The sequence below is a fragment of the Glossina fuscipes genome, unplaced genomic scaffold (assembly GCF_014805625.2).
Source record: "Glossina fuscipes isolate IAEA_lab_2018 unplaced genomic scaffold, Yale_Gfus_2 60, whole genome shotgun sequence".
Lineage (NCBI taxonomy): Eukaryota > Metazoa > Arthropoda > Insecta > Diptera > Glossinidae > Glossina > Glossina fuscipes.
The window spans coordinates 3,332,074-3,347,035 of NW_023998432.1; the positions used below are offsets into that span (position 1 = coordinate 3,332,074).

At 31.0% G+C, this 14,962-nt stretch overlaps 1 protein-coding gene across 5 annotated transcripts in view; it reads right to left on the reverse strand.

The window, feature by feature from the left end:
• LOC119637716 overlaps positions 1–14,962 on the reverse strand; it is a 116,242-nt gene that overhangs the window by 5,050 nt on the left and 96,230 nt on the right. For all 5 annotated transcript variants that reach the window (XM_038033924.1, XM_038033925.1, XM_038033922.1 and 2 more), the window contains 5 exons: positions 3,082–3,194; positions 1,827–1,975; positions 1,269–1,750; positions 1,098–1,197; positions 810–1,005 (listed from right to left, as the gene is read on the reverse strand). In XM_038033924.1, coding sequence (XP_037889852.1) covers positions 810–1,005; positions 1,098–1,197; positions 1,269–1,750; positions 1,827–1,975; positions 3,082–3,194 — 1,040 coding nt within the window. The remainder of the gene's footprint in view (positions 1–809; positions 1,006–1,097; positions 1,198–1,268; positions 1,751–1,826; positions 1,976–3,081; positions 3,195–14,962) is intronic.

Below are 14,962 nucleotides of genomic sequence, written 5' to 3' on the forward strand. Positions count from 1 at the left end.
AAGTCTGCATATCGCTCACTCTTAAATATATTGGATTGAGTATATGTAATTTTGCTTGTCTTTTTCATTCTTTCAACTAATGTATTGAAAAATCCATTACTCAACCAATTTCATATACGAGGTGTGTTCAAAAAAAATTTTTTTTTTTTTTTTGGTACGCACGTCCCCATCATATATTGACATTATCGACCATTTTTCATTTTTAGTTTATTTTTGATAGATATAAAGATTAGAAATGTTTTGATGGCTGGAGCGCTGGCACAACTTCAAATTGCCTTAAAAGGCACCAAAGATATATTGATAAATAAATAAATATTTCTCGAGAGAAATAAAGAGTTCCTCTCTCTTTTTGAACAAACCTTGCATAAAATGTATTACCTTTTTTTCTCTCTCTCTCTATACTTTTAAGTAATGCAACCCACTTATATACATATGAATTATTATGAAAATTTTTCAGGAAAGAGCAATGCGAAAGTGTTAGATAATGCACAAATAATTAGATGAAGAAAATAAAAAAAACAATGATACGAAATAATGCCCTTTAATCTAAAGTATACGATTCAATTCAATTCAGTAAATAACTCTTGCAAATAAAGATGAGATTACAATTTTGAAATTTTGATGAATTTTTTAATGCAATCAGATCATCTTAAGTTATGTTTTATATTCTTTAGGCAAATGAAATAAAATAAAAAAAGGAGAATAGATCAGAAAAATTTAATCAATTAGTAGTGATAAGCATATAAAGAGATGATTTCCATAAATTATCTAAGATTTATTTAAAATTGTGTTTCGAAAACTATTCTTACCTTTATAGTCATAGAATGCCTATATTCTGCTTGGGAATGTTCACTAGCGTTATCGTCGCGGTTACTTTCCAGCCCGAGAAGGCTGCGTTCCTCATCCTCTTCACACTCTTCGGTAGGAGCCATTGATGATTGCTCATCATTGAAAGTAATTCGATCATCCATTGACCGCAAACAACGGCTACACATTTGCCCTTGACTAGGAATAATTAAAGAAATATATTTCAATAATTAATCGATAAATTTATAATTCAATTTTATTTTCCACAACATCATAAAAACACAACTTACCGCACTTCATCTAATACAGAAAGTTCATCATGCATCGATCGCATTTCCTCAGTGGTACTTGATTGGGCTATACGTCCCTGCAGAGTTTGGTTTTCTTGAACTATAAATTGCCAACGTAACCGCTTAAATACATTAAACGAAATCATATAATAATTTATTGTAAGTGCTTACTTATGGCTACCAACTGTTCTTCCAGTTCGCTACAGCGTTGTTGCTCTGTCATAAAAGCACGTTTGGTGGACTCCAAATCGTTAACCAGTTTGATAATTTCATCACTACCATCACTGCTACACGCCATATTCAGATTATATGAATTCTCGTGATCACCGCCGCCATCACCACTAATTATACTAGTGGAATTAGCATTTCGGCCAGCAACAGACGATTGAAAGGTGAAACTAAAATTTTCGGGCGCTGTAGCACTCGGGTCATAATTAACCGGAAGCGTGGTATCAACTGTCCCTTCGTTAGATTTTTTTTGAGAAGTGTGTTTTAGTTTTACAACAGTCACATCGCTACCATCAGCTTTGATATGCTCGGCTAAGAAGCGTTCATTTTTGCGACGTTCTGCAGTTAAAGCTTGACGTACTTCTTCTAATTGCTTTGTTAATTCCTCGCAACGTCCCTCAAGGGTTTCAGTATTATTCGAAAGCCTACAAAATGATTTTTATCGTTAGAGTTTAATAATAATAAATAATTACTTTGACAATAAAATGCAAAAACAATTACGTTTTAATATGTTTCTTATCGCTGGTATTTTCAACAAGTAAACGATGATTTGCTCGTTCCAATTCTTGAATACCGACTTCTAATTGTTCGTAAACCTTAAGACGGGAATCATTGACTTCACGTAAGGCTGTTGTGTGTTTTTTCAAATACTATAAAATAAATTCAATGAAAGGAATGAACTAAATGATCTTCCCAACAAATGCGCAGAAATGCAAGTAAATAACTATAAGTAAATACCCTTAAACTTAAGATAAAGAGATTCACTGACATATATATTATATATATACATAAATTACTATACCATACGTATAATAATTTTACGTATATATGTAATTGTATTTATGCAAAAGTAAATTTTGATAAATGGGTCAGAAATAGATTGAATTTTAAAAATACTCTTGTAATTGCCAGCGATGAATTTCTGGCACAGAGTGAAAGATTAAATAGCAGAGTAAAAATATCACTTACCCATTTTGCTATGGGTCTTTAAGGTGTTAATGGGATTAATGGCATGCAACGATTGACTGACTGTCGGAAAGTCTTGAAAACTCTAAACGTGTCAATGCCACATTCATATGCGTTGTGACTATAGAAAATTTCTTGATGGAAACTGGGCTTTCAGCCGAAGCAATCATGCTTGTCCGCTGCAGCAACAATCGAATTGCAATACTTGCACAATTTGTAACTTGGGTTGCATGAGCGAGAAACAGTTCTCTCTTTTCTTGCCTAAAATATTTTGTATTCTTTATCTGAATTCTTTTTTTTTTTTGTTGTTGTTAGGAATATATAAGCATTTCTTTAACGGATTGATTGGCTACTAAGTTGGTTTGGCTGAACCAGTTAAGCATTGAACTCTGACGATTATTAATTGGTTTTTGGCGCCAACAATTAAGATTGAATTTATAGGATGGACGTGAAGCAATGATGCATTAAAAAAGCAAAATAAGCAAATTTTTAAAAACAACCGAAGCAGACAATAATCGAAAGACAAAAAGAAAAAAAAAATAATAATTTGTATAGATTTTACCAATAGGGCTGCTAGTTTAACAAACAAGTGCCTCGTGTAAGCTTGACGTTTAAGAAAATGCAAATCTCTCTATATTTTTGCTTTCTGCATTTTTTAGATGCAGAAAACGATTGCAATCAACGTAAGTAGAGCTTTAGGGAAGTAGTATAGTTATTATTGTTGGTGTTGATAATGTTATTCATAATAAAATTACAATGATTATTATCATAATAATGCAGATACACTTACCACAATTTCCTGTTCTTGCTCTTCAATTGTGTGCTTATATTCCTTTAAAAGGGTCTCTAACTCTTTATTACGCTCCAACAATGTTTTACCCAATTCAGCGGCCAATTGCAAATCTGAAAAATAAACACATGGTAAAGAAACGATCAGCATCGTTTTCATCTATAAAATACAATTCAAATATCATCATTAGAAATGTTGAGTGAATATTAACATTTATAGAGTTATTAGATACAAGAAACCTATTATATATATGGTTTTCATTAGTGATTAACATTATTTGTACCTCTCGATAAAAATTGTTGAAATCGTAATTTTCATTTCAAACGCGCTGAAGCAATCTCATTGCTTACGCTAAAGGGACAACCTCTTAAGTATATGAATTAATTTCTTCCCCGATACTTAAATGGTTTTGTACATTTTCGTATTTATAAAATTATAGGGTATGGCAATCGACATAACCTGACTAATTAAAATGTTTCTTTTTGGCTTTTCCATTTCTGCAAAATGCTATTAACACTACTCGAGTAATAATGAACATTGTGCATAGGTTGTCAAAAAATTGGATATTTGATTTGTGAGGGCAAAGACTTTTTGAAGTAGCCAAATAATTGTTATCGTTATTATTTATTAATCTCAAAGAAATTAAGCCTTAACATTTTTAGTGGGTTTAGCACTAGCGCTAGCTAAAACTCAACGACGCCAATGGCTAAATGGTTAATCTAGTCGTTTTTATAACATTGAATATTTTTTTGATATTATTTTCTGTTTGTATGTACGTTCAAGATTTCCATAAGGTTGGTCTGGCCAAATGTGCACTTTCGGGGTATGTGTTCGGGGGTGTTGTTCAAATGCGTAGTTTCTCTACAATTAGATTTTTTAAGGATCCTTTGGTGTATTGCAATTATAGGACCACAGCGAATCCTTGCGAATATTTGGTTTTTAATTTTGCCAATGAAGAAACAGGATTAGAATTAACGTTAGATTAGAGCGGACGGCAGTTTTGTCAATTTTTTTCATTAATTTGGTCTAAAATTTTTTTTCTTCTAATATATCCATCCATCAATTCATCCATTATTACCATCCAGCTTATTCATTTTCCAAGACGCCAATATGACTTGAGAACCATAAGTGGCGATGCCATTCCTTTAAGTTTGAAACAACTCTTATGACCAACAGATTATCAGCCATAATAATTGCTTTCGATTACGAGCATAATTTCTGACTTGAAGGATGGCTCTAGGCCCGGTTGTAGATGTTAAAGCTCTTTCGTTTAAAATATGATTATTTTCGAGTTATCCTGCAATATTTACTGGCACCTGTTATTTCCAAAATGTAAGTTTTCTATGTTCTGTAATTTTCTGAAGACATGATTGGATGTATACTGTTTTCATATGCTGAGAGTGAATTACCATAACATTTGAATCTAAATCTATGCAAGATACTTGGAGCGACGGTTTCCTCACCATCGCAACATTTTCTTGAACTATAATATTGCATGGGTTAAGAAATTCCCGGATGATTCTTTGGAGTCTATTTTCCAAAGTTGGAAGCCCGATTTTAGCATTGATGTTGTTGATGAGCGTCGTTTGTTGCATTTTATTGCGCTACAATAGATTTTGGAAAACCAATCCTTTATGATAATTCAAAGGGTAACTCTAATCGCATGTTAAGTTTAGCAGCAAATCATTTAAACCTTCAAAAAATCTTCAAAAGCAAATATGTAGACTAAAGGACAAATATCTAGCGTGTTTAGAGAGTCATGCAAATTATATGCAAGATAAAAACAAGTAAAAAAGTTATCCATTGAAATCTTGAAAGCTCCATGCTATTATTTATTAACATAAAAATAGTGCATGGGATGACATTTATCTTGAACCTTTTACTTCCTTAAAAAATATCGTTAGGAGTAAGAGTCCTACATAATCATATAGCAGATAATATATCTTCTCTTGAGGTATATACAAAACAGCTTTAAACATTCCGTCTTGTTTACCTTATCATTAATAAGCATAAACTCTCCAAAAGTGAAAAAAAAATTTATCAAAAAAGCTTAAGTAATTATGATATTGTGTGGGCATGGACAATTTTTTTCAATTTAGCACATTAATAGTAGAGGTTTTCGTAAAGTATATGTGGAAAAATCAGGCTTCTATCTTTTATGTACCTCGCTGCGGGCTTGTGCTCTGACCAACTTGGTATATTTTCAATACCAACCTGTGTGCAAAAAATTCTATTTTCTTCCGAATTTGAAGATGATACCTTTATTTTTACAACAAAAAGAATTGACAGTCAGACATGGCTTAATCAATTCAGAATTTCATACTTTATTAGGTATCTAAAGCCTTCTTTTGGCTGTTACAAACATTATGACAAAATGAATATACCCACTATCCTTCTGTGGTGGGTATAATAATATATTTGCTGAATGATCATTTTTCCTTTTTGCAATTTTTGTTTATTAACGGTTTAGTTGGCAAAGGAAAATTTCTTTTGTCGTTTAAAATTCGCACGGATATATATTTTTTACAGCTGCTTTCCCATATTGTTTTATCATTTCAACCAACCTTGAGAAAAGAAATCATTTTTGATGAAAATCAATATTGTAATCATCGTCATTATATTTTGTAAATATATTTCATCATAATTTTCAGTTTCATATATATATATATATATATATTTTTTTTTATGAAAACTTGAAGTTAACTTAACTTTTTCATTTATACATATATACATTATACATATGTGCATGGATTTCATAATAACATTTCCATCATAATATTTTACACCTTAAAATATGATTTCGATACAACACCGTACATATTTTGTTAAATTATTTTATTCTCAATGAAATTTCAGATTAAAAACAAAAGGAAAAAAAAGTTGGGTACACAGCCGTGTTAAGTGGAAGACGTATTGTATCTATTATTAAAATAAACTCCTTAATTGACACAATTCTGTTATTTTTCTTTAGAAACTTACTGTCCTCAATCGAATTATAGTTGTAAACGTCACTTTCCAGTAATTGACTGACATTAACCATCTTATATATAATACAAGCGAATATGTGAATAGTAAAAAATTATTAAAATTTAGTTCTAATGACATGAAAATAAATGTTTGTAACCGATTCGAAACGTAAACTGAATGCAATAGAAGAATATGCTAAGATATATATATGCATTAAATTTTTGTAACATATACCAGCAAAAGTACCGGTATTCGCAAGGATAACCAATAAAACGTGAATAGTGTTTTCCATGCCATTGCCATGTTAATGAAATCATTTTCTTAACGAAGATTTCGTAGAAACGCATCAAGGTAATCCATCCTGCATATTCTCGGCACACCTACTCTGCTACATGTCGGTACTTTAACGTAGCTAAATAGTACATAACATTATAAAACCAGTAAGAACACTAAAGTCGGGCAAGACCGGCCGATAGATACCCTACATCGCTTCACCTAATATTGGTTATTAACAAGTTTTGTTAATAATATACCAAAAATTACACATTATTTTCGTACCAAGGCATACTTTTCACGGAAGTTCATATATTGGAGGATATGCGGTGATATTAAAAATAATAGATTTACTTGACCCAAATTCGGGAAGGTTGATTTCTATGTTAAATTACTATTGTGAACTAATTTTCTCCATGACGTATTAAAAATTATATCTTTTTATTCGTAGAAGCGTTTATATGAGGCAGGGTTCAGAAAATTTCCCCAACCGAATCAAATATTTCATACCAATTGATAATGTCCAAATACTATTACAGAATGAATTTTGTTGAGAAACTTTGAAAATCCCATTTTTTTTCCATATACTTTTCAAAATATGGCTTTATATGGCGAGTGATCGCAAAATTTCAATTGTGTTCATCCTTGGATCTAAACACGTGAGTGTACCAAATTTTAACATGAACACAAGAATTCGTGATCAGACTTCAGAGGGACAAAATCATTTTCTGAGTTGATCGATATAATGAAAGTCTTTTCGGGTGTAACATACGTTCGCACATACTTATTACTGCCTGTGGTGCTGGGTATAAAAGTAAAAAACACGCATATCAAACATATTAGACCTACTAATAGAAATAACGTTACGTCATTCTAACAATTTTGATTCCTTAAAAATTCAATATACTTCAAACTATGCTTGCTTAACATATACGCATCTATCACATCATCCTTCTGTGGAAATTATTGACTGAAATTACCCAAAGTACGTGCTGTACAGTAATAAGCTATGAAATCCTTTGTATTTAGATTTTTTTCATTTTACGCAGAATATGTGTCCTCCGCGGCTTAACTAGAAACTGCAAAACAACCTAACAATTTTCTTCCAATGAAAAACTGTTGTTTTTGTTGAACAGTAATAATACAATTATAACAACAACGTACTTATCCGAGCGTCGCGATTTCATCTTCGGCTTAAATTTTATTACCTTTCCCTACTAAAAATTGAGCATGTGATATATAAGATATTCATAATACCTTACTTACGGTTGTGACGGTGTTCCCTTATAGATAAGAGGGCGAACACGTGTTCTTGGAAAATTTAAGCAATTTGACTTGGTTCTCATAAATGCTAATTTTAATAACATTATGCGTTTTTCAGGTAAGACATTGTTGCTTGCTTTTCATGTTTTAAAATTAAAGGCATGTTGTTCATGTTAAAATTTTTAAGCGGATCATGCGATTTAAGTACAATTAATTATTATTATTAGTTATTTTTATGCTCACATATAAATATTTTTTATGTAAAATTTAATAAATAATTCTTTTAATTAAAATAAAAAGAAAGAAAAACATTATGTTATTTAAAATTTTAGAATTTCTTTAAGTATATTATATTAAAATTATTTTCGTGATATTATTTGTCACTAATTAAAATATAAACGAAAATGATTAAAGTATATTCTCATTAAATATAACGCAAGCCATGCAAAATGAAAGGCAAAAGAGAAACATATGTAAGTATATTGATACGAAGGGGTTTTAAAACCAGTTTACGTTTAAGAAAGGCTTACGTTTAGGCCTAAAATGAATTTATGTCTCACAAATGACAAGCGTAAAGGCATATAGGTTTAAATGAACAATTACGAACATATACATAGATATTTATTATCCAATTTATGATTGACTACTATTACTACTCTCCTAATATGTGGTTTTGATATAAATGGGGCTTTTTGTATTATTAAATTTTTAATTTTGGAAAGGAACCGTATATACGAAAAAGAGATTTCATTTGAAAAATGTTTCAAATATTTCTTCAGTTATGCTAACCAATCACTAATGAAGATGTCTAGCTCCGATAAAATTAAATGAAAAGCTGGTTTTCCATGTAATGCCTTGATTAAATAAACCATAGTAAATTTCATTTAAATTGTTTTTGCAATTAACTGGTGGTAATGACCATAAACCTCAACAACAGCGGCAGCATTTATAAAGTAAAACAACAATACTTTTAATGTTTAGAAGACATAACTTAATGCAGGCAAATGAATAATACATTACTTCAATATTAACTGAACATCGGGAGTGTACTACTACAGAAATTTTTCTAATGTTAAACTATCTACGATGGGGCTAAGAGTTACAGGCATTATTAAATAATTTGAAAAATTGATTTTTTTCAAATTATTCGAATAATTTAACAAATATTAAATATAACTGTTTGTTTTTAATTAGAGCTGCTTAATGGAAATCAAACAGAAATCGGATCAAAGAAATGCTATTAAAAATGAAATCTTAATGAGTTAATTATAAAAAAATTTAAACTAAAACTAAAGTAATAGTAATTGAAAAAACATATAAGAAGTCTACGTGGTTTAATACAAAAAAATCGCTTTACGGACACATTCACAGTACATTTACATTGAAACATTTTAGTTTACATTTTATAGCTTCGCTGACCTATAATCTAAAACTTGTGTAGATCGTTTTTACAAAATTTTTTCGCAAACTCTGATAAATATTTACAAAGAACTCAAAACTGCTAACTACGATAGTTTTTTATAAAGGAAAAAAAAACCTTGAAATTGTTAGAGCTCTCTTCATTTCATTAACAGCTGCAGGTACCGTCGTAAAAAAATCAGATGTGTTTTACTACTACGCTGAAGAAGTTCAGCTGGGGCTGCATTTGTCAAACTTCTATTTTACATCTAGAAGAAAGCTAATAAAAGACTGATGGACATAGTTAAATCGACTTTGAATTTTAAGTTCATCACATATGCAAAATGAACGTGCGTTTAGAGATTTCTAAAGTGTGGTTTTAAATATTGCGAAGGGAGTAAAAAATGACAAATAAGAAGATGACATCCGGTCATAATCGGATAATCTATATCTAGTACTTTTATTTAACTGAAAAAAAAAAAACATTTTTTATGTGCTATAGTATTGGGCGTGGTGGATTTTATCCATCTAAGTGTTACCTGATCTTTTACCGAATATAACTCAAAAATTAAAGATGATTCCTTAATTTTTACGGCGACGTGAATGCGTTTATAGTGTCTTTGAAGTTTTGATGTATCGCTGGAGGTTATAAGAAGCATAACTTGAAGTAGATAACGAATAAAATTGTTTACGTCGTCTTACCGCAAATTCAACTGGCTGAGAATTAAATCGGCTCAAAACCGCTCAAGTGATCGGTATATATATATAGACCGATATACATATTATATATAATTATATATATAAACAAGACGGATAAATGAACGGCTTAAGCCGGTTCAGAAAATGATTCTGAATCAATCGATATAATAAAAGGTGAATCTATCTAAAGCCCTTCTTGGTGTTGTATACATCCGCAGAAACCTAATATACACTTGAATCACCAGTACATATGTATCACAGGTTAGGATATAAAAATGAAAACCCATGTTAACATGCAAGTTTCTGCAGACGGCCGTCTTAATGTGAGTAAAAAACTTTTTAAACAAATCGACACATCATTTTGAAAAGCCGTACCTCTACAGTTCATACATTTATACCTATAGCAACACAGTAAACATTTTCGGTAAATATAAAACAAATCTCTGAGAACATGGAGTACATTTTTCAAAAATTAAACACAACATTGAATAAGAAGGCGGCGATTCAAAGTTTTCATTTTTTTGCAAAAAATCGGCTATGCGACCGACAAACTTTCAGTTATCGAAAAAACCCTACCATGCTCATTATAAAATTTAGTAAACTAAACTTCAATAATATCGTTTCAAGAAAAACCCGTTTAATGTCTCAAGTATCCATTCCACTTAGTTATAAGCGGAAAATCAAATTTTTGATCTAGTTTAAATTTTAACCGCGCCTATAATTATTTCTTCATAAAATTCTTGATTATTATGGGTTGTCGATTACACCTATAAAAACAAAGAAATTGCTGGTGAAGAAGATTTAGTTGAATCATAATACCCTACACCACTACACTACCCGCAATACAGGGTATATTAAGTTAGTGCGGTCGTATGTAACACCAAGAATGGCTCGTGATAGACTCACCTTTTATTATACCGATCATTTTCTAAATCAATATAAGCCTGTCTGTCTATTTGATATCTGTCCATGTGTTCTCGTGTTCCACGTACAGATCACAAATTTTTGAGATATTTTGATGAAATGTGGTACACTGATGTTTTTTGACCCAAGGATGAACACTATTGAAAATGATTTGAATCGGTTTCCTTTTTCGAGCACTCCCTATATAGCGCCCTATATTGGGAAGTCCTTATATTATAAATATTTCAAATTTTCAAAATTTCCCGACAGAATTGGCCAAGTAATAATATTTAAGTGAAACAAATTTGCACCACATGGTTGATATTTCTTGGACCCCAAGCCATACAACATTTCTCGTGAATAGTAAGTCTTCCAAAAAATGTTTAATTTTTAATATTTTATGATGGAAATATGTTCATGAGAATAATTTGAAGTAAAAATTAAGTGGATCAAATTTAAACCACTATTTCTAAGATCCCATTCCATGTAAGAATTGTCACGCATAATAACCCCTTCAAACAAATGTTTAATTTATAATATTCTAAGATGAAAATTGACCCCTAGTAGTAGTTTGGCACCAAAATTAACGGTAGGGAATTTGAATCACATAGATCTATTTTTTAGTTCCTAATACATATAACGGTTATTGTGAAAAGCAAGCCGTTACATGGAGAGAAAGTCTAAGACTAAGACTATTCTTTTTTTAAGGAAGATTAAAAAATGATAACGTATTTAAGAAGTAAATAAAGTTTGCTAAATTTGGATCACGCCATATTGTATTTTGGAAATCCTTTAATATGCGGGCTTTCATGAGAAGTATGTCTTTACATGAAAACAATGTTTTACGTGTGGTGTATTATAACCTAAACGAATCAATATATAATGTTTTTCTCCTTCTTATTTTATCAAGAAAAGCGGAATAGAAAGCGGAATCAAGAGAAAGAAAAAGACAAAGACAAAAAGGGGAAACAAAAAGTTCGATTTCAAATAAACCCAAGTATGCAAATAATTAAAAACTACATAATTATAAACAATTAGGTAATACTTAATTTAATCGGACGCATGGAAGGTAAAAAATTAATTTAATTAAAATGAAGCAAAAAGATTACATTTGCGTTTAATCACGTTTTTAGACAGTATCACATGAGATCGAGTATAAATATTCCTTTAAGCGAATGAGCAATTCTTTAGCATTCTAAGAAGCAATGTATAAATGAATTAACAAAATGTTTGCCGATTTTAAGTGTAAAAAATTAATATAATAATAAGTACACATGCGTCATTAAGTTTTTATTAAAATAACTAAACAACACACTTGCAAAATTTTGTGAGAAGAGTTTTATAGCAAATTTTTCAGATGAGATATTTTATAAAATTAACAGATGCATGTATAAACATTATTTGCATCTTGCAGGCACAAAAACAAGCGTATGCGCAATTACCTTAATGCTTATGTATAAATAACTTTATCAAGCTAACATGGTGTTGCAACATTGTTGTTGTGCGCGCTACTATACTATATGACATCGCAAACATAACTGCATGTTAAAGACGCTGGTATGCTTGATTAATTAAAATATTAGCAGAGTTTTGTTTCAGGCATGCACGCGCGCAATAACGTAATTACTGCAACTTGAATTTTATTAGTTAAATATCCCCCATGCATTTAGATCTATCTATTGACATCGACAATACATTCAATAGCAATAATAACTAAGGTTATTGCAGTATATGCATGTGTACCTCATGTATATGCTTCATCGCATTTACAATTCAGTTTCCTTTTATAAACATGTGTATATATGAATTTAATGATATATAGGCTCATAAGTATATAACATAGATACTTCTGTGCTTATGTGCGTAAAAGATAAATTAAAAAAAAAAAAAAGTAAATGGATATAAACGCACCATTAGCAACCAAAGTCCCGCCAATATAATAACAGTATACAGTATGAAATATTTATGAGCATATTTAAGAAAAATGCACAGATACTGACAACCGCATACAACATTTTAAAAAAAGTAGTAAAATTTATTGCACTTTTTTTGTTTCTTCTCAATTTTTTTTTTTTGATATTTTGCGATGATGCTGAAAAGTACGTAGGTATACCTACTTGTGTACGTATAAACGAACGTATATACGTGCATTTATCGCTTATTGTATATATGTATGTGTGTATGTACAGTAACATTTCCAATTTTTATGTTCGTTTAGCGTTTCTTAGAAAGTGAAAGTAAAAGAAAATACTATACTGTATGTATAAACAAACATATCTACAATAGTTTCAAATGCGTCGTAGAAATTTCTTTATATATATACATAGATACGTATAATTGGTTGAAAAACTAAAAGGAAGAAAATAAAGTAAAGAAATGTTGTGTAAAACAACCTTTAAACGCAACAAGGAAACACAAACACACATGTACGTGTAACTGCATGTGCTAATAATTCGCTACTAATACATAAAAAAGAAAGGATTTCTACATACCGGTCTCAAAGTGTGTAATCTCTAAAGGTATACAATAACAATGTGAAATGAAGTGATTTAAGATTTGAAAGTGTATTTGAAAGTATATGTACATAATTAATCTTACTTGTGCACAGGCAATGCTTGCATAGCAGCTTAAACATATTAGAAGCGCATTTAATCATATTTGATTTTATTTAATTTGCTCAATTTTAAACCATGAGAAAATCTAGATATAATTACTTGTCAAATGTTTATATGGAATAAAAATGTATGTTACTGAAATCAATATATTTGCATCCTACACCACTTGTTATATAGAATATAAAAATTGCGCGGATATAATTGCAACACCCCGCAGGATTTACGATACTCACCTCTTATTATATCGATCGATTCACAAGTATTTTTCGAATTGCTCTAATCATGTCTCTCTGTCTGTGCAACTGGCTACCTTATGTGCCCTCATGCATTTTGCAAATTTTTAAGATATTTTAACGAAATTGGGTACGCTAACATATTATAGTATAGTATATTATGGTGTGGTGATGAAGCCTCTTGAAAATGCATTGGGTCGCGCTACTTTTATGACTGCTCGGTATGTAACGCCTTCGCTAAGTCATACTATTGTGACATTCTAAATTGATATCGCCATTTATACAAAAGTGTGCCTTTGTATGGCAAAAAGCTTAAAATTTTAATATTTTTTTTAGCTGTAACAAGTTTGATCCATCTAGATTTATTTTTTGGACCCTATCCCCTATAACCGTTCTCATGAAAATCGTGCTTTTACGTGGTATTAAAGTCTAATTCTCGTACTTATTAACCATTGTTGGCAAAGGATTATTATTATATCTTTGACAAGAAAATGACTTTTGTTAAATTTACAATATGTCAATTCACCATTCAGCGCGCTCCTGTATAAGGACTTCCTTGAGGGCCTTGCATTTACGTGGATATAAGATATAATTTTCTGATTTGATCACGGAAATAGATGAAGGATGAAAGTAGACGAAGTGATTTAAATATTTAATAGTCGGCCTTGCGTAACTATGTGGTCTGAGTAGATGCTTCAACAATTCAGTCGCGAATCAAAATGAAAACCGCTTAGATGAGGAATCTTAAATTTAAACTTATGAAGCCAAAAATAAACGACAGTCTGCTATGAGAATGTTGCAAAAATAAACGAAATTCGGTGCTTCTAATCGGTTGGCATCCCAACGAGCTTGATGCGAATGATCAGATGTCTTTTCGTAAAAATTAAATAGATCACAACACTGTTCGTAAAACGGCAAGTTGGAATTAGCTTATCGAATACGGAAAAAACCATATTATCTCCCGATCGCGAATGTGAATATTAACAACCACCGTTATCTTTTATACATTTGTTATATTTTAGGTTAACCGATCACTCAGAGAAGGTCAGCTGTGAATGTAACATGTTGCAGGTCAGAAAGAAGTGGGGAAAGAGAAAGGAATAGGGAAATGCTCACTGTAATCTAGTAAATGATTTTGGTCAATCGGAAGGTGTTGTGCCTGTACCGACCGAGTACTCGCCACGACCACGGCTAAAGTGAACTCTACCGCACTTAAGATATCAATCCGCAAACACTGATTTAGTAGTCGCGATTTTTACCTACTCGGCTACTCATAATGCCTAATGATTTTTTTTGTTCCTCTACTTAACACTTTAGATGTCTAGTCGATTTAAAGGTGTTCAGTTCGAGATAAAAAGCGCTATAAGAAGGCTAATTTAATTAAAAGCTGTATCATGGAGAGTACTTTCAATTAAATTCTTTGCAATGCATGGTCTATATTTAGGAATGTACGATATAAGAGGATTATAAATATAAGAAAATATGTACAGACACACTTTTAGTTATGCGCTCACAAGCAATACGGTAAGC